The sequence below is a fragment of the Equus przewalskii genome, chromosome 20, assembly GCF_037783145.1.
Source record: "Equus przewalskii isolate Varuska chromosome 20, EquPr2, whole genome shotgun sequence".
NCBI classification, from domain to species: domain Eukaryota; kingdom Metazoa; phylum Chordata; class Mammalia; order Perissodactyla; family Equidae; genus Equus; species Equus przewalskii.
In genome coordinates this window covers 2026692-2043653 of record NC_091850.1, presented here as the reverse complement: position 1 = coordinate 2043653, position 16962 = coordinate 2026692, and the positions used below count along the sequence as shown (strand labels likewise).

General features: G+C 58.6%; 1 protein-coding gene and 1 long non-coding RNA gene across 2 annotated transcripts in view; both read left to right on the top strand.

The window, feature by feature from the left end:
• CPAMD8 (C3 and PZP like alpha-2-macroglobulin domain containing 8) overlaps window positions 1-13467 on the top strand; it is a gene marked incomplete at its 3' end in the record, with an annotated part of 36232 nt that extends 22765 nt beyond the window's left edge. Inside the window, 17 exon segments of the mRNA XM_070587687.1 lie at window positions 1798-1954; window positions 2081-2108; window positions 2111-2154; window positions 4778-4947; window positions 6009-6109; window positions 6199-6332; window positions 6681-6738; window positions 6741-6832; window positions 6920-6988; window positions 7737-7921; window positions 9529-9616; window positions 10543-10615; window positions 12132-12230; window positions 12314-12422; window positions 12504-12505; window positions 13073-13173; window positions 13294-13467. Of these exon segments, the coding sequence (XP_070443788.1) occupies window positions 1798-1954; window positions 2081-2108; window positions 2111-2154; window positions 4778-4947; window positions 6009-6109; window positions 6199-6332; window positions 6681-6738; window positions 6741-6832; window positions 6920-6988; window positions 7737-7921; window positions 9529-9616; window positions 10543-10615; window positions 12132-12230; window positions 12314-12422; window positions 12504-12505; window positions 13073-13173; window positions 13294-13467 (1684 nt within the window).
• A 195-nt stretch (window positions 13468-13662) lies between these two features.
• On the top strand, window positions 13663-16962 carry LOC139077898 (uncharacterized). The gene is made up of 3 exons (XR_011530524.1): window positions 13663-14431; window positions 15527-15606; window positions 15958-16962. It is a non-coding gene; the product is annotated as an uncharacterized lncRNA (long non-coding RNA).

The following is a 16962-nucleotide window of genomic DNA, read 5'->3' as shown; positions in this document are numbered from 1 at the left end:
CAAGCAGCCCTCAGAAATAGCGAGCTGTGACTCTCCCACCGTGCACACGCACACAGCTGGAGCAGGACCAGTTCCACCGTGGTCATGGAAACGTGACACACAGCAGCTTCCCCTCCCCCCCATCCTGTGAGACAAGCCTGTTGGTCTCCTAACATGGACAGCTCCCTGAGGACTCTGGAGGACGAGGCTGCAGGAAGCAGTACCACCCGGGCTCTGTCTCGTGTGAGCTGTGCGGCCTTAACCCAGATGCTCAACCTCTCTGAGTCTTTTTCCACACCACACATCCCTCTGAGGACCGGGAGGCAGGAGGCAATGGGATAAGGGTGTGGGCAGCTCACTGAAGTGCTGGGTGCCCATCGGGACGGACGCCCTGTTTGTGCCTCTCTCTGAGCACTCAGCTGAAGGGTCCGGGATGCAGCCTGGAAGCCTTACAACTCAGGCTCCGTTATACATGGCTTCCTGTTTGCAGTGTGCATTCATTCGTTCATTCGTTCATTCAGTGAGTGCCTGCTATGGGCCAGAACCCATTCTGAGTCCCCGGGGAACTAGAAAGAAATGGTCCTAGTTCCTGGAGCTCACTGCCCCAGGGAGAGAGACTTGTATGAGATGTAATCATTGTCTACTGCTGGGAACAAGTCACCCCAAAATGTTGCCACTTAAAGCCACAGACATTTGTCATCTCGATTCCTGTGGGTGGGGAATTCAGGAGGCGCTGGGTGGGTGTTTCTGGCTCAGGATCTTGCCCGAGGTGGCGACGGAATCAGCTCCCTGATTTCTACCCAATGGTTCTCCTGCGTCTTTTGTTCACTCTGTCGTTCATCCTTGGGTCCCACCAGCTATCGCTCAGGGGGCACTCTGACACCAGGAACAGCTGGGCTGGGGGACTCGGTAGGCAAGGGACAGACTGCAAAGCCAGGGATGGACAATAATGACAGAGGCATATCCATCCCATAGTAGGACTGTCTGCAAGGCTTCCTCTGGGGAGAGACGCCTGGGCTGAGCGTTCAGAGGCAAGTGGGACCTCATCCTGTGAAGAAGGGAGGGGGAACACAATGTGTCAAAGGCCTGGACGGAATAACTGAAGCTAGAGGGTTGGTGGGTTTTTCTAGCTGCAAGCAACAGAAAACTGGCTGAAAGCAATTCTGTACATCAACTTAGACTGCAGGGCTGGGGAGGCACCAGCATTGGCCAGTCCGATAGCCCCACAAGGCATCAGGGCCTCTGGTTGTTTCCTTTGGCCCCTGTGGACTCCCTCAGCATGGTGGCTGCTACCCTTGTGGTGACAAAATGGCTGCAGCTGCTCCCAGCATCACCTCATGTACCCATTCCAAAGCCATTCGTAGGCCCGGAGACTGGAATGACCATAACCATGGCTGGCTAGGGCCACAGAGGGGCTTTCGTGTCCGAGGTACCTGGCTGCTGGTTCCCAAGCAAGACCCGGGGTCTCTCAGCAAGACTGGGGATCTCTTGGAGAATGGCTGTGGAGAAAGGATGAGGAAGATCTCCTGCATGTGGCAGGGGCAGGCGGGCCTAGACCAGTTCACAGAAAGGCTTTGAGTACCAGATGAGAAGCAGACCTCGAGGCGGGGAGGGTCCAGGCAGGAGGGCTGCGCCCTGTCATCCCATACACTTCCATCGAGTGTTCTCGACAGCCCTACGGGACAGGCTGGACCCTGCTGTCTTATAGATGAGGAAACAGAGGCTTGGGCAGTGTGGGGAATGTGTGTAGTCCCTCAGTGGACACAAGGGAGATGACCCCATTCTGTGGCCCCCAGCCCCTTCCTTGTCCTGTTCCAGGCTCACGGCCTTTGTCCTAAAGTCCTTCGCCCAGGCACGCAGCTTCATCTTCATTGACGAGAAGGAGCTGGTGACTGCCAGGGGCTGGATGGTCCAGCAGCAGCAGGTGGACGGCTCCTTCCCAGCCGTGGGCAGGATCCTGAACAAGGACATCCAGGTGAGCGGCCTCTCGGGCTCCTGTGGGGCCTCAGCCTTGCCCACCTGCTCTGTGGTGCAGCCCGGGGCTGCTGGGGTGGGGAGCTGTCCCCTCAGCTCGGGGTGGAGCCCGTGAGTCCTCTCACAGGGCGGGACCCATGGCACCGTCCCACTGACTCATATGTGGTGGCTGCGCTCCTGGAGACGGGCACAGCCTCGGAGGTGAGCCGGGGCCCAGAAGGTTCAGTGTGGGGGGCTGGGGGTGAGCGGGTCGTTTTCCCCTGCAGGCCGGCTGGCCATCTTCTAGTGGGGTCATTTCTGCCTTGATTCCCTCTTTCCGTTCAGTAATGAAGGTTTTTCATGCTTTTCAATGGTCCCAGAGCATCCAACTTTTTATAGCCTGAGCGGCAGAGTGAGATCATGGTGGCATGTCTGTAAGGGGGGCTGTATCCTGGGGACGAGCCCTCCCAGCACTGCCCGCAGCCCCCAAGCCCCGTTTGGAGTGTCATTTGGGGCTAGATCAGGTGCCTGGCCACTGACCTGTGGGCCAGCTTCAGGGAGCCCTGGACAAAATGCTGGCTTCTTGACAGTTTTGGTGGAAGGCTGTAGAACCTTTCGGGACAGTTGGTCCTGGACTCAGACAGGGCTTAGGTGTCCTGAGGAACTCCAGCGTCGTCATCACTTCTATAAGGCTGTCCCGGGTGGGGTGGCACGTGCCCCACGGTGCGGGCTCAGCTGGCGGATCTCAGCTCCCAGAGTGGGGACCCCTCCGTTCCTCGTAGCTGTGTCAGTTCTAAATCCTCTGACGACGAATCGTGAGCTGTGGCAGCTCTCAGGATTCCTGGCCTCCGAATCCAGATTTAACTGCTGTGACCTGAGCCCTCCGCGCCCATGGGCTTTGCCCAGAGGCCCCTCGCCCTGCGTCAAAGGGCTGAATGGTGTCCCCCAAAAATTCACATCCTGAGGTCTTAACCCCGTGTCTTAGCTCAGCTGCCACAACAAAGTACCAGGGCCTGCAGGCTTGAACGACAGACGTTTATTTCTCACGGCTCCAGAGCCAGGCGGTCCCAGATCGAGATGCCGGCCCTTCAGTGCCTGGGGAGGGCGCTCTTCCTGGCCTGTAGACAGCGACCTTCTCTGTCCTCACGTGGCCTTTCCCGTGGAGGGAGAGAGAGGGTGAGCAAGCTCTGGCGGCCTTCCCTCTTCTTATAAGGACCCTAACCTGTGATGGGGGCTCCACCTTCGTGATGTCGTCTAAACCTAATCACTTCCCAAAGCCTCCCCCCCGTCCTATACCATCACAGGAGGGTTAGGGCTTCAACACATGGATCTGGGGGAGGGACACAAATGTTCGGTACATAACCTTCCTGTGACTGTGTTTGGAGACAGGGCCTTTAAAGAGGTGGTTAAGTTACAATCAGGTCATTGGGTGGGCCCAGATCCCGTGGTACTGGGGTCCTCGTAAAGGGGAAATTAGGACCTAGGGACACACACAGAGGGAAGGTGATGTGAAGACACCAGGAGGAGGAGAGGCCTGGACAGACGCCTCCCTTGCAGCCCTCAGAAGGGACCAGCCCTGCCCACACCTTGATCTTGGATCGTGGCCTCCAGATCCACCAGATGTACATTTCTAGTTTTCCACGCTGCCCAGTTTGTGGTGCTTTGTTACGCAGCCCTGGCAAACTCATACACCCTGCCTTGAGGACGACCAACTGCCCCCGTTGGCCCGGGAATGAGGGGTTCCGAGGATGCACGTCTGGTTGGGTACCTCCTTTCTGTCTGCACCTCTGAGCCTGAGGAACTTCGGTGTTCCCCAGGTGGGCCGTCTCTGGTTTTTGTCTCCTTTAAATCGACGCTGAGGTCATTCCGACCTTATCACACTTTTGTCAAGCTGAGCCCTAGTTTCTTCATTCACACAAGAGTTTGAAGGCCCCTGTGCCCTGGGCTGACAGCGGCCCCGGACCAGCGTCCTGGGACGGTTGTAACACAGTACTATGAAATCAAGGGCTTCCAACAGCAGGAATTCATCCCCCACAGTCTGGAGCCAGAATTCTGAGGTCAAGCTGTCACAAGGCTGTGTCCCTCTGGGGGCTCCAGGCGTCCCTTGGCTTATGTGGGCCAGGCCTGGGGTTCGGTTAATCTGCTCTGTCATCCTGGCATGTGCCCTAGGAGCTGGACGGTACATCTTGACACCACACTTTGGGGGCAGTTCCTGTTGCTTTGTCCTGATCGAAAGATGGAAACCTCTGGGAGAATATTCTTTCTGCAGTCTTGACAATCACTAAAGCAGAGTTGTCTTAACTCCATGGTTCCACCTATACATACAGGAGCACCATTTGCTAAATTCATTAATGCTTCTAATCACTCATTTTTCTATTTAACCAGTATTGTTGGGCGGCTCCCTGAACAAGGCCCATGACTGGACAATGGACTCTGTTTCTAAGCTTCGGCAGCTCACACTGGGGGGTGGGAACATGATCAGGGTTGGTGGGCTTCCAGGAGGAGGTGACAATTGAGGTGAGGCCGGGAGGATGTCGTGAGCCTGGGCTGGGGTCTTAGCAGCGGGTCTTACCTGCTTCCCCCAGAGCATCTCTGGGTTGACCTGCTGCACTCAGGTGTCCTGGCCAGACTGCTTTTGGAAAAAGTCGGCACCAACTTAAAATAAAGGAGATGAGGTTTGAAAGCGGGGGCTGCAGCTGGTGGGAGCCGCAGAGGGATGGGAAGCAAGGGGCTGCGGACCGTCCAGCACCCTCCCCAGGGACACCCTGGGAACCTGTGGCTGGGTGGTGGCTGGAGTGGGGGCCGAGCAGCCTCCCAGGGCTCCCCTTCCCACACCACCCCACAGGAGGAAAGGGGCGCCATTGCCAGAGCGAGGCCCTTCCTGGAATCCCACGCACCCCTGGCCGGGGACCCCCACAGCAATGCCCTGATTTCCTACGCTCTGACCCTGCTCTGCAGCCCTGCAGCCCCCATGGCCCAGCAAAAGCTCTGCAGCCTGGCCATCACCCAGGGTAGGTGTCCCTGCCTGCCACGCAGAGGCCACGCCGAGGGGCTAGCCACAGCGCACCCCAGTAAACAGCATGGAAACATGTGCGTGGAGCTACAAGGCCTCCTTTGCTCGTTGCCTCATTTAGTATGTTATTCATTCGTGATCACATCAACTAGTGGCTTCATTTGATGAAGCGGCTTGAGCCCGCAAGTCGTTTTCCTACCCTGTGAAGCGGGGGATGCTGCCCCCACCCCTCCCGCTGGGGAGGGCAGCGCTCAGGGACCCCAGTGGAGAATGTCCCGGGCTTCCTGGGAACCGTCCCCGGGCAGGGCGCTGGTTGGGGGGAGGCTGTAGCTGGGCCCACCCTGACCCCAGCGCACTGAGCCTCGGGAAGCCTTTCCGTCCTCGGGGTGTCAGTCTCCCACCTACAGAGCGGCCGCCCGCTGTGCTCGCCGTGTTCGAGGTGCCCCAGTCTCCGAGCCACGGCTTCTCCGGATGCCTCCAAACTGAGTTCCCTCCCCGCCAGCGCCCTGCCCCTGCCACCCCACGCCCGTCTTCCCTAGCAGCGGTCTGCTTAAGATGTACCTGAAGAATTGCTTAAGAAGAAAAAAAAGGTTAAAAAGCAAAATCCTGAAACTACCTAATTGGATGACAGGTCTATTTAGGACTAAATGCCCAAGATTCAGGGCAGGGGTTTTTCTATGGCTTGAGGGCCTTCTACACCTCACATGAGCTCAAGTCCTTGGAGCCTTTGCGAGTGGGGAGTGGCTTCCTGGGCTCTGAGTGGGGACGTCTGGGGCCTGCATCAAGGCCCAGCCCGGAGGGAGGCCATTGATTAGTGATGTCTGCTAGGGTGTCAAAAAGCAGCCATTGACTATTCCTGTCTGCCAGGGGTGCAGGATAGGCTGGGTTGGTCACTGGTTGCAGATCTGAGACACAGCCCCGAGTGCCTTCCTGTCTCGACCATCTCCCCCAGTGCCCTCCTCCACTGGGGTCCACTCTCCACGTCTCTTCTTGAGACCGTATGCACTGACGCCCACCATGGGATGCCAGGCTGAGCACTGCTGGGGTTGTGGCCCCTGACCAGTCCTGGCCTTGCGGATGGGGTCACCCACTGGAGCCTGACTCCTTCCTGGGACGTGGACAAGGACGCATTCCTGAGCTTCAGCAATGGGGCCTCTCAGTCAGGTACTGGCCGCCCCACCGTCGGTGCCTGCTTTGGGCCTGGGTCCTGTGTCCCAGTGTTGACAGGGCCCCAGCTGCCTCTTCCTCTGCAGTGGTCTCAGCCAAGGTGGAGACGACAGCTTATGCCCTGCTGACCTACACCCTCCTGGGAGGTGTGGCCGCTGCCCTGCCTGTGGTGGAGTGGCTGTCCCAGCAGCAGAATGAGCCTGGGGCCTTCTTCACGCAGGCAAGCCGGGCGGGGCCAGAGGAGGGCTCAGGGCTGGGCAAAGTCACTGTGGTCGTGGCTCGGGGCTCATAGCTGGCCAGGAAGCCACTGGGTGCTTCAAGTTCCAGGACAGCTCCTTGCCATCCAAGAGGAGGCAGGGGTGGGGCTGGAGGAACAGATGCACCTGGCTTTGGACACGGACCATGGATGTCTATGCCGGATTCGCTCTCTGTTCCAGACACATGGGGCCCTGGCCTCCACAGAGGGTCCCTGGTGCCCTCAATCTGGGCCAGACCTCCCAGGACAGGGCCGGAGGGACTGCTGGCCACCCGCTCTCAGGGCTGACCGCAGCTTCCGCTCTGTCCTCAGGACACCTGTGTGGCTCTGCAGGCCTTGGCAGAGTATGCCATCTTGTCCTACGCTGGCGGGTCAACCTCATTGTCTCCCTGACCTCCACCAACCTGGACTACCAGGAGGCCTTCGAGCTGCACAGGGACAACCAGAAGGTTCTGCAGACGATGGTGCATGTTCTCGGGACTGGAGTGGGGAGTGGTGACGGCGGCCCTGCCCGCCACCTGCCCATCGTGTGTGTCTGCGGGGGGGTCAAGGCGTCTTCCCAGATCCCCAGCCTCCCCACGGGGCTGTTCGCCAGGGGCGAAGGCTGCTGCCTGATGCAGGTTAGGGCACGGGGGCGGGGTGGGGAGGGCACAGCCGCATCTGGAACTCGGACCCCCAGAGGGGCAGGCAGGGGCCCTGAGATCGGAGTTGGGCCAGGCCATGGGGTGGAATGCATGTGCCTGAGAGAAACCCCAGGCAGACTGTCAGCCCCTCGTAATGCAGCCCACCCTGCCCAAGGCAGGGCCTCAGGCAGGTGGCCATGTCCCCTCGGGTGTGGGGTCCTCCGCAGGAAAATCCATCTGACCTTCAATTTGGTGGTCTCTTGTCCCCTGACGTGGGGTTTGCCCGGTGGCTCAAGTTTATTCTCCCTGCCTTGGCCCGAAGGGGCCCTTCCAGCCGGGGCTCAGCTTGGTCTCCCCGCAGCCCTCGGCCCGCATTCTGGGATTGAGCTGTGCTCTGGGCCGTAGCACACCAGCCTTGTTGGCTCTGGCCAGCAGGCAGAGGGCAAGTCTGCCTGGAGACCCTCATGGCCTCAGCTTCCGCATCTCTAAAATGGGAGCCCAGACAACACAGTGGGCGGGCGGGGAAGCCTGGAGGCAGGCAGACCTGGGCGCGAGACTCGTAAAAATGGGATGATGCTCGTCTCCACACCCTCTTTGGCTGCCTCAAGGCTAAGTGGAATAACAGTAGTCCCCCGAGGGGTGGCTGATGTCACCATCATCATCATTCTGGCCGTCCCCCACCTTCCCCTGTCCTGCCTCCCCCACCCCCAGAGTCCCTAAGCCTTGGCCCACCCACGCCTTTCAGATTGACGTCACCTACAACGTGCGGGACCCGGTGGCCAAGCTGGCCTTCCAGCTCCTCGTGAGCCTCCAGGAGTCCGAGGCCAAGAGGTGCCAGAACCCCAGGCCTGCCTCCTTGGCCAATGATGATAACCCAGAGACCGACCAGCATCACCGAGAGTACCAGGTGACCCTGGAGGTGTGCACCAGGTAAGGCTGCCTGCCCCCTGCTTGGGATTTGTGTTTGTGTGGGTCTCAGCCATCGGTAATGATGCTCTCAGCTAGCAATGCCTGGGGCACGCACCTGGGCTCCCACAGACATTTCCCAGACCAGACCAGAGCCAGTCTTGTGGCTGGACCGGCCCTTGTGGTTCTTATGATTGTGGGACCCACTTCAGCAAAAACCATCGGAACTTTGAGGAACAAGGTTTATTATTCACAGATCCTGGAGGGCATGCGGCATGTGTGGCATGTGCTGGAGGCCACACACCACAGTCACGAGGTCACGGGGAAGGGAGGGAGGGAGCATGGACCTGGGGCTCTGCCTTTATTGGGCTCCAAGGGTGGGGTGCTTAGGGTTTTGTGGGTTCGCTCTTTACTGGTGAATTTAAAACATAAGAGCAGGACTTAGGGTGTGGGAGGGAGAAGCGGGGTCGCTCAAGCACTCAGTTATCTAGGTCCCCCAGGACTTTCTGAAGGGGACTTTCATGGGTGGGGTGGCCTGGCTCCTTGACTAGTTTGTCTGGTAGCTGTGTCGTCCAGCTGGCAGGATGTTTATCAAGATGGATGTGGTTGAAATGGACGCCTTTGCAATCAAAGCCTCGCACTTATACTCCAGATGGTTTTGAAATGAGTGGGGGATGGAAGCACTTCTGAATGGACACAGCAGATCCCAGTGACAGGCAGGACAGGCAGGCCGGCTGCGGACGGCCATTTGTGGCCACTGCCTGACCTACCAATCTGGGACTCTCAGTTTCTTGAGGGTGAGCCCAGCACCAGGCCATGGTGGGTCCTCAGGAGGCACAGGCATCTCCCTCAGAGGATGCTTGCTGCCATGGTGATAGTTTGGGAGCCCAAAGGTGGGTGATTGCTATGGCACCTGATGCCCATTGGAGCTACCCAGGCACCCTCCCCGACCTTGCCCCTGAGCGTGCTGTCGAATGGGGCAGAGGAGCAGGAAGCAGCCGGACTGGCCCCAACTCTCTGGCCCCCATCAGGTCTGCTGGGGATGCCTCTGTTTCTCCTCAGATGTTAGCAAGAACGCACCGGGTGCCACCGGGACACCGGCTCACTCAGGCCTCGCCCCCGCAGGAAGCCTCCCCCTCCTCCCCTGGCCCCTTGGGCCCACGGGCTGCAGGCTCATCTTTGAATGCCAGCCTCTCTCCCTGTCATCAGCACCTGGCACTGGGAGGGCCTGGCATGTAGCAGGCCCCAGAGACCAATTACCCACACCGCATGTCACAGAAGGAGAAACTGAGGACTGCCATTGGGGAGTGACTGGGTCTCCCTAGTTGCCTGGGCTCCCGCGGCTCCAGCGAGCTGCTTCCCATGCTGGGGACATAGCATGGGGCTCAGGACAAAACACGGCCCAGAGCCGATAGGCCCGCTCAGGCCCAGAACCCTCAGCAAGGTCCTCTCCTTGTGGGCTTGGTGTCTCAGCCGTGAACTGGGCCAGCCCACGGAGTTTGTGCAGAGGGCCTGCCAGCTGGGCCCGGGGCAGGACCCCAGGACGCCAGCCGTGGGGGCTGTGGGGGCAGAGGGGCCGTGAATGCCCCCTGAGGCCTGAGTTCAAGGGCCTGTCTCCCTGTCGTCAGGAGGTGTCCGCATGCAGGGTCCTGCAACATGGCGGTCCTGGAGGTGCCCCTGCTCTCGGGCTTCCGGGCGGACGTCAAGAGCCTGGAGCAGGTGAGGCGGCGCTGGTGGGCGGTGGCCCAGGGGGTCTCTGGCCTGGTGGCCCTGCCCAGGTTCCAAATTCCCAGCCCTCCATAAAATGAGGTGGGTTTTTTTTGCCTTTCGGGGCAAAGTCAGTGCCACCTGCTCAGGGGCAGGTGGGGAGGGTGGGGACTGTCCCAACAGGTGATTCTCCTACCAGGCCACCCGCACTGCTGTTCATGTGGCAGAGGGCTTTAGCAGACGAGCATGCACTTTGGGGATGACGTGGGGTGCCACAGGGTGTCCTCAGCCCAGGTTCTCCAGAGACCTGCCACCACCCTCACAACCTCAAGAGAGATGAGTCCCATGTCCCCTTTTGTTGCTGAGGAGAGGGACATTAAGGGAGGAGGTGTACTGCCCGGGCCGGAGTATGTCTGCAGTGTGGAGAGGGTTGAGCGGGAAAGCTGGGCCTGTCCTAGGGGTGGGGGTGATGGGGGGCTGGGTGGGGCATCATGGGAAAGAGAACAGCCAGCACAGAGGCCCTGGGTGGCAGTGGGTTTTTGTGTCAAAAGCTGAAAGGAAGTCCCAGGCTGGTGGATGGTGGCTGCCTGGTGCAGGTGAGGTGAGAGCAGGTGGCAGGGCTCAGCGGGCACCTGGGGGCCACAGGGAGGCCTGTCCTGGGCTGAGGCTGGATCAGGGGGACTGCAGGGAGGGGAAGGCAGGTGGGCACTTGGGGCAGAGGTAAGCAGCCTTGGGGTTCCTCTCCCCAGTGCTGGGGGGCCAGCACGGCCTGGAGAGCACTGACTGCCGTACCCTCTCCCCGGCCCATGGGGACTTGCTGGATGACCTTGGCTTCCTCCCGGCCCTCCGCCTAGTGTGGGCCTTGCCGAGATCTGGGAGGAAGCAGGCATTGAGAGCAGAGGGGCCACGTGGACCCTGACCTCTGGCTTTCTTGCCAGCTGCTCCGTGACAAGCACGGCGAGCTGAAGAGGTACGAGGTGGCCGGACGCAAAGTACTCTTCTACTTTGATGAGCTACTGCCATTCCTGCCACTGTCTCATACCGTGAGAAAGAAACTGGGGGTAGATCCAGGCAGAGCGGGTGCGGCCGAGGGCTCTGTGCCCCCGCCTGCCTGCTGGCTTTGGTGCAAAATGTTGGGAGAGGGGTGGAATACTACTCAGGTGTCACAAGGACTGAAGCCCTGACACGCTGCATCGTGGACGAACCTTGAAAACCTTACTCTGGGGGCCGGCTCCGTGGCCGAGTGGTTAAGTTCGTGCGCTCCGCTGTGGCGGCCCAGGGTTCGGATCCTGGGTGCAGACATGGCACCGCTCGTCAGGCCATGCTGAGGTGGCGTCCCACATCCCACAACTAGAAGGACCTGCAACTAAGATATACAACTATGTACAGGGCGGGTTTGGGGAGATAAAGCAGGAGAGAAAAAAAAAAGATTGGCAGCAGTTGTTAGCTCAGGTGCCAATCTTTAAAAAAAGAAAAAAGAAAACCTCACTCGGAGTGAGAGAAGCTGACACAGGAGGCCACATAGTGCGCCATCCCATTTATACGAAACGTCCAGAACAGGCACACCCATAGAGACGGAAGGCAGGTTAGTGGTGGCCAGGGGCTGGGGAGGGGACCAAGGAGGAACCTGCTCACGGGGACGCGTCTCCTTTTGGAGTGATGGACGCGTTCTGGATGGATAGTGGTTGCACAGCATATTAATTCTTAATGACACAGTGAGGGAACCCGGGGGCGGGGTGAAAGAGCAGAGGAGACGTGTTCCCAGGTGATGCGGGATCGGTGAGCCGAGGAGTCGAAAGAAAGATTTCTTAGACTCTCAAGATCTGGCAGTAGTGCTCTTTTATTTAGAGAATAGTGTGGAATAGCATGGGGACAGGGCCCATGGGCAGGCAGAGCAGCTGCTGCTGTCCCCGCTGGCATGGGGACAGGACCCATGGGCAGTAGGAGCTCCTGCTGCTGCCCCCGCTGGCATGGGGACAGGACCCATGGGCAGGCAGAGCTGGTGCGTGGGGACAGGACCCACGGGCAGTCAGAGCTCCTGCTGCTGCCCTGAGTTGAGGGTTAGGGCTAATTTTATAAGGCATGGGTACGTGACTTATTTTTACTGGAAAAAAAGAAAAGATGATGTAAAAAGTCATTAAATGATTTCAGTGCAGATGGGGTCTGGTTATTGTGCGGTCATATAACTTGAGATACGAATCTGGCCATATAGATCGGCATGCAGGTGAGGATGCCCCGGGCTTCTCTCCCTGGGGCAGTCCTAATTCATACCATAAAAAAAAGTCCACTGGGTCATATAGTTTGGCATGTAGGCCAGGTCACCTTGGGCTTCTCTAGCTGGGGCAGCCTTAATCCACATCACCAGGTGGCATGGAAAAACCCACAGAATTGAAATGGGACCAGGTTTCCGTGTTTCGCACCCCCTGGGCACTCTGAAATCAGCCAGTTCCGGGTCCACGCGTGGAGACGGCAGCTCCCTCCTCGGGCCCAGCGGCCCAGCCAGGCCGAAGGCTCTCGCCGCCCCTGCAGATCCCTGGTCTGTGCCTGACGTGCGCGCGGTTCCGGGCGCTGCGCGAGCACGTGGTGGGCAGGACGTCGGCGCTGCCCGTCTCCGTGTACGAGCGTGGTAGGCCCGTGCCCGCCCGCGCCCGGCTCGGCCCCTCGCCCTGTCAGCCCGTCACTTGGTCACCCTTCTCCCTCGTCCCGCAGCCTTCGAGGCCACGCGCTTCTACAACGTCAGCGCGCGCAGCCCGCTCGCCAGAGAGCCGTGCGCGGGGCCCGCGTGCAACGAGGTGGAGCGCAGCCCGGCCCAGGCCCCGTGAGTGCGCGGGGCCACGGCACTCGACACCGCGGGCGCCCGCGAGGCTGTCCTCCCGGAGCTGAGATCAGAGCGGGGAAGGGGTCGCCAGGCAGCCGGGGGACCGCGGGGTAAAGGCAGGAGGACGCGGCACGGTCGAGGACGCGCCTTCTGCGCAGAGAGGACCCGCTGAGCAGAGTAGGGGTGGCCGGTGAGGAGGCCGCTGAGCCGAACAGGGCGGGGGCGGGCGGCGAGAGGGCCGGGGACGGCGGGGTGGGAGGGCGGCGGGTGTAGAAGCCTGCGGCCCGAGAGCCCTCGCTTCCCCTCCCCCACGAGCCGGAGCGTGTCCAGACACAGGGGCACCGTCGGGAGCGCCAGTGGCCGAGGCGATGGGCGGGGCTGCGGAGGTCCCTCAGGACCCTTTCCTTTATCTTTCAAACTTTTTGAAATGGATTTAGATTGCTTTTAGTTTAAAAGTCTTTTTTTTTTTTAGGCAAATACTTGCATGAAATTCCACTAGGTCAGGGGTCAGGCCTCCCAGTAACTGTCTCCACCCTGTAGGGGTGGCTTGGGATCCCCAGGGGCTTCTTCCCCGCTCCGGCCCCGTGTGAGGCGCGGGTCAGGTGAGGAGCAGGGTCCCCAACCTCTGCCAACTTTGCCTCGTCCGCCAGGCTGGTCCCCCGGCGAGCGGGGTCCTGCAGCCATCCCAGAGGAGGGGGCGGCAATCACGCGCTGCGGCTACGCCCGCGGCTGTGGCGCCCGCGGCTGTGGCGCCCGCGGCTGTGGCGCCCGCGGCTGTGGCGCCCGCGGCTGTGGCGCCCGCGGCTGTGGCGCCCGCGGCTGTGGCGCCCGCGGCTGTGGCGCCCGCGGCTGTGGCGCCCGCGGGGCCCAGCTGTGCGGCTCCGACGGCGTCGTCTACGCCAGCGCCTGCCGCCTGCAGGAGGCCGCCTGCCGCCGACTGGAGCCTGCACCACTTGGCCGCTGCGTGCTTGGTGAGGAAGCACCTCCCGGCCGGCTTCTCGGGACCCCACTTGGCCCCGGACTACATCGTCAGATCTTCTCCATCACACTCTCTTCTCTCCATCACCTCCTTCCTCCCCATCACCTCCCCCTCCTCCCCATCACCTCCCCTCCTCCCCATCACCTCCCCTCCTCCCCATCACCTCCCCCTCCTCCCCATCACCTCCTCCCTCCTCCCCATCACCTCCCCCTCCTCCCCATCACCTCCCCCTCCCCATCATCTCCTCCCTCCTCTCCATCACCTTCTCCCTGCTGTCTAGCATTGCTCTCTCCTCTCCCTTGCTCTCCCTTCCCGGATTCTGGCCATTGTGCTGCCCAGCTTAGCAGCTCCTGCCCTCCATGTCTGGTGGCAAGGCCCTCTCTTTCCCCACCTCCTGGTTCTCCCTGGTCTGCATCTCCCCCACATCTGTCTCCTCCCACTTTTTTTCTCTGTTCCCCACAGCGCCCCTCCCTGACTCTCACTTCCTGCCCCTCCCATAGGTCTGTGTCTCTCCTCCACCTGCTGGGGATCAGCTCCTTCAGCATCTCCCCAGCCACCTCCAGCTTTCTCCTCTACTGTGGCTCCCTGCATCTCTTCCCCAGGCTCCATCTCTCTTTGGACTCCAGACCATCACCCTCTGTCCCTTTGGCTTTCTGTCCTCGCCCATCTCTGTTTCTTTGTATCTGGGTCTCTCTTTGCATCTCTTTCTTAGTCTTGCTGTCTCTCTCCCCACCCCCACCGCAACTTTGTGCCTCTCTGTAGCTCCCATCTCTGATCTCTCTATCCCTTTCTCCCTCATCTGTGTCCTCTCACGTCCTGTCTATTGCTCTAGGCCATGTATCTCCTCTCCTCAGCCCCTCTGGGCTGTCATCCATCTCTTCCCCTTCTAGCACCCTCCCAACCAGTCCCCCTTCCTTCCAGAGCAGCCAGCGACAGCCTCTGCATCATACGCGTACGACTATGATCCAGCCTCCCTGGATGATGGGCACCTTGTGGCCAGCAGTGACTTGGAGGGGGAGGCAGAAGACAGGTGAGAGCCGGGCCCACCCCCAACCTCCCTCCACTTGCCCCGAACCCCCACAGGGAGTGGGAGTGACTAATTAACGGGTCAGCTTGTGGGTTTCAGGGGGTTTTCAGGGGATGAGGTGGGGGATCCATTCTCTCCCCACTCCTCCCTGAGCTCTCCCCCTCTTTATTCCCGCCTCCCCCACCCCTGCACCCAACACACATCAGAGAACAGCCCCATATGCCTGTGTGTGCGTGGTGAGGCTGTGCCCTCCTGAGGACTCGAGTCCAGGAGAGACCCAGCCCTGAGGCCCACTGGGCTCTGGACCCCTGTTGAAGAAAAAGTTATTTATGATGCTTGTTAAAGACGGCAAGGAAGTCTTTATTCCAGGGAGGCTATTGAGATAGGTGGAGGGACCACTGCACCGGGGTCTTGCAGTGTAGAGAGATTGGAACCCCTTCCGAATACTACAAGAAAAACTGGAGCTTTATAGCAAAGGAGCAGGGGTGGGGCGGGCAGTGGATGGAAGAGTACTAAGAGGAAGCGCCAGGGGTGAAGGGAGATTCCAGCTCAACCAACCTCACAGGGTTCTTGCTGAAGGTAAGTCAGGGTGATCAGATTCCCCCCGGGGGTTGGTGGGAGAGGAGGAACCCCATTAGATATCCAGGGTGGTCAGGTATGGAGGATGGGCAGTTCTGACTTAGCAGGATTCTTGCTACAAATGGACAGCGCCCAGATGGATGCTGAAGCCCAAAACTTGAGACCGAGATGAAGAAGAGCTCAGAGGAGCCTGAGTGGAGTTTGGTCAGGGAGAGTCTTTGTCCCTCCCCTGGGAAGGGAGGAGGAAGTGGTCAGGAGACTGGAGAGCCCTGTGAGTGAGGCTGGAAGGGGGCTGCCTGGCAGACTTCCTGGAGGAGGCGAATCTGTTGGGTGTAATTTACAGCAAACTCAACTCGACAGGTTTAAGCAACAGGTTGATTTATCAGCTCACGAATGTGCCGGGTCCTAGGGGCTGGCTACAGCATCAAGCCTCAGGCTTTGTTGTCTGAGCCCTGCCTTCCTTGGGGACGGTCTCTCCACCCCATGTTGGTAACAAAGGCTGGTTTCATCCCCACTCAGCAGACCCAAAGGAAACTCCCAGAAGTTCATGAGTGCGTCATCCTGAACCATGCGCTGGGTTCCGTCCATGGACATTTAATGTAATTATTAATTATATTAATATAATATGCTAATATATTAATATAATTTGTTAATATAATTCATATAATGGGAGGAGGTGATGGAGAGGAAGGGGGAAGTGATGGGGAGGAGAGGGGAGGTGATGGGTTTAGGGCTACTGTTTCAATATTTGTTTCATTATGTCCCCTCTGTTCCTCCTTCCATGCCCTCTTTTGGATTAATTCAGTAGTTTTTAGAATTCCATTTTGATTCAGCTCTCATCATTTTAGCCTAATTTTTTTTGATGTTTTTTGTTCTTTGGGGGGTTTTTTTGAGGAAGATTAACCCTGAGCTAACATCTGCTGCCAATTCTCCTCTCTTTGCTGAGGAAGAGTGGCCCTGAGCTAACATCCATGCCCATCTTCCTCTACTTTATACGTGGGACGCCTACCACAGCATGGCTTGCCAAGCGGTGCCATGGCCACACCCGGGATCTGAACCGGCGAACCCCAGGTGCTGAAGCAGAACGTGTGCACTTAACCACTGTGCCACCCGGCCGGCCCCTAGCGTAATTTTTTTAATAGTACCCCTGAGAATGATGAGACACATTCTTAAACTTTTCATGTTCTACTTGGCGTGAATATTGTACCCCTTCACCAAAAACGTAGCAACTTTGAAGTGATGCATGCCCATCTGTGGTCCTCACCCATCTCTTGTGCTATAGTTGTCACCTGAACAGCTTTAAACAGGTGTTGCCCAGCTCTCTGGCATCTGCCAGCTGTCTCCAGTGCCTTCCGAGAGATCTGCTTTTTGTTTTAGTGTTGGAGGGGTAGATTTTTGTTAAACTTGTAAACTTGAGATAACAGTGGGTTCACATGCAGTTGTAAGAAATAACACAGAGAGATCTTAAGTGCTCTTCACGCAGTCCCCTCAGTGGTAACATCTTGCAGACCTGGAATACACTGTCACACGAGGAAATTGGCTTTGCTACAATCTGCCTCAGTTCTTCCTTTTCACATGCACTCATTTGCAACTGGGTCTGCCGTTTTTCCCCTCCTGTAAACCTGTGTAACACAATCACAGTCAAGATACAGAGAGCCGGACACTCAAGGATCCCTCCATGTGCGGGTTTATAGCCACACCCTCCTCCCTGCCCTGGGCCACTGCTCGTCTGCTCTCCCTCTCTATAATTTTGTCATTTCAGGAATGCTAAGTAAATAGAATCGTAGAGTATGTGAACTCTTCAGATTGGCTTTTTTCACTCAACTGAGTTCCCTTTCGATTCATGCGTGTGGCTGCCTGTGTCAATAGTTCTGTCAAGTTAAAAAGCAAACTTGCCTATTTTATCTCAAAATGAGTTTATTCATGAATAGCCAAAAAAATTGCAATTTGGAATG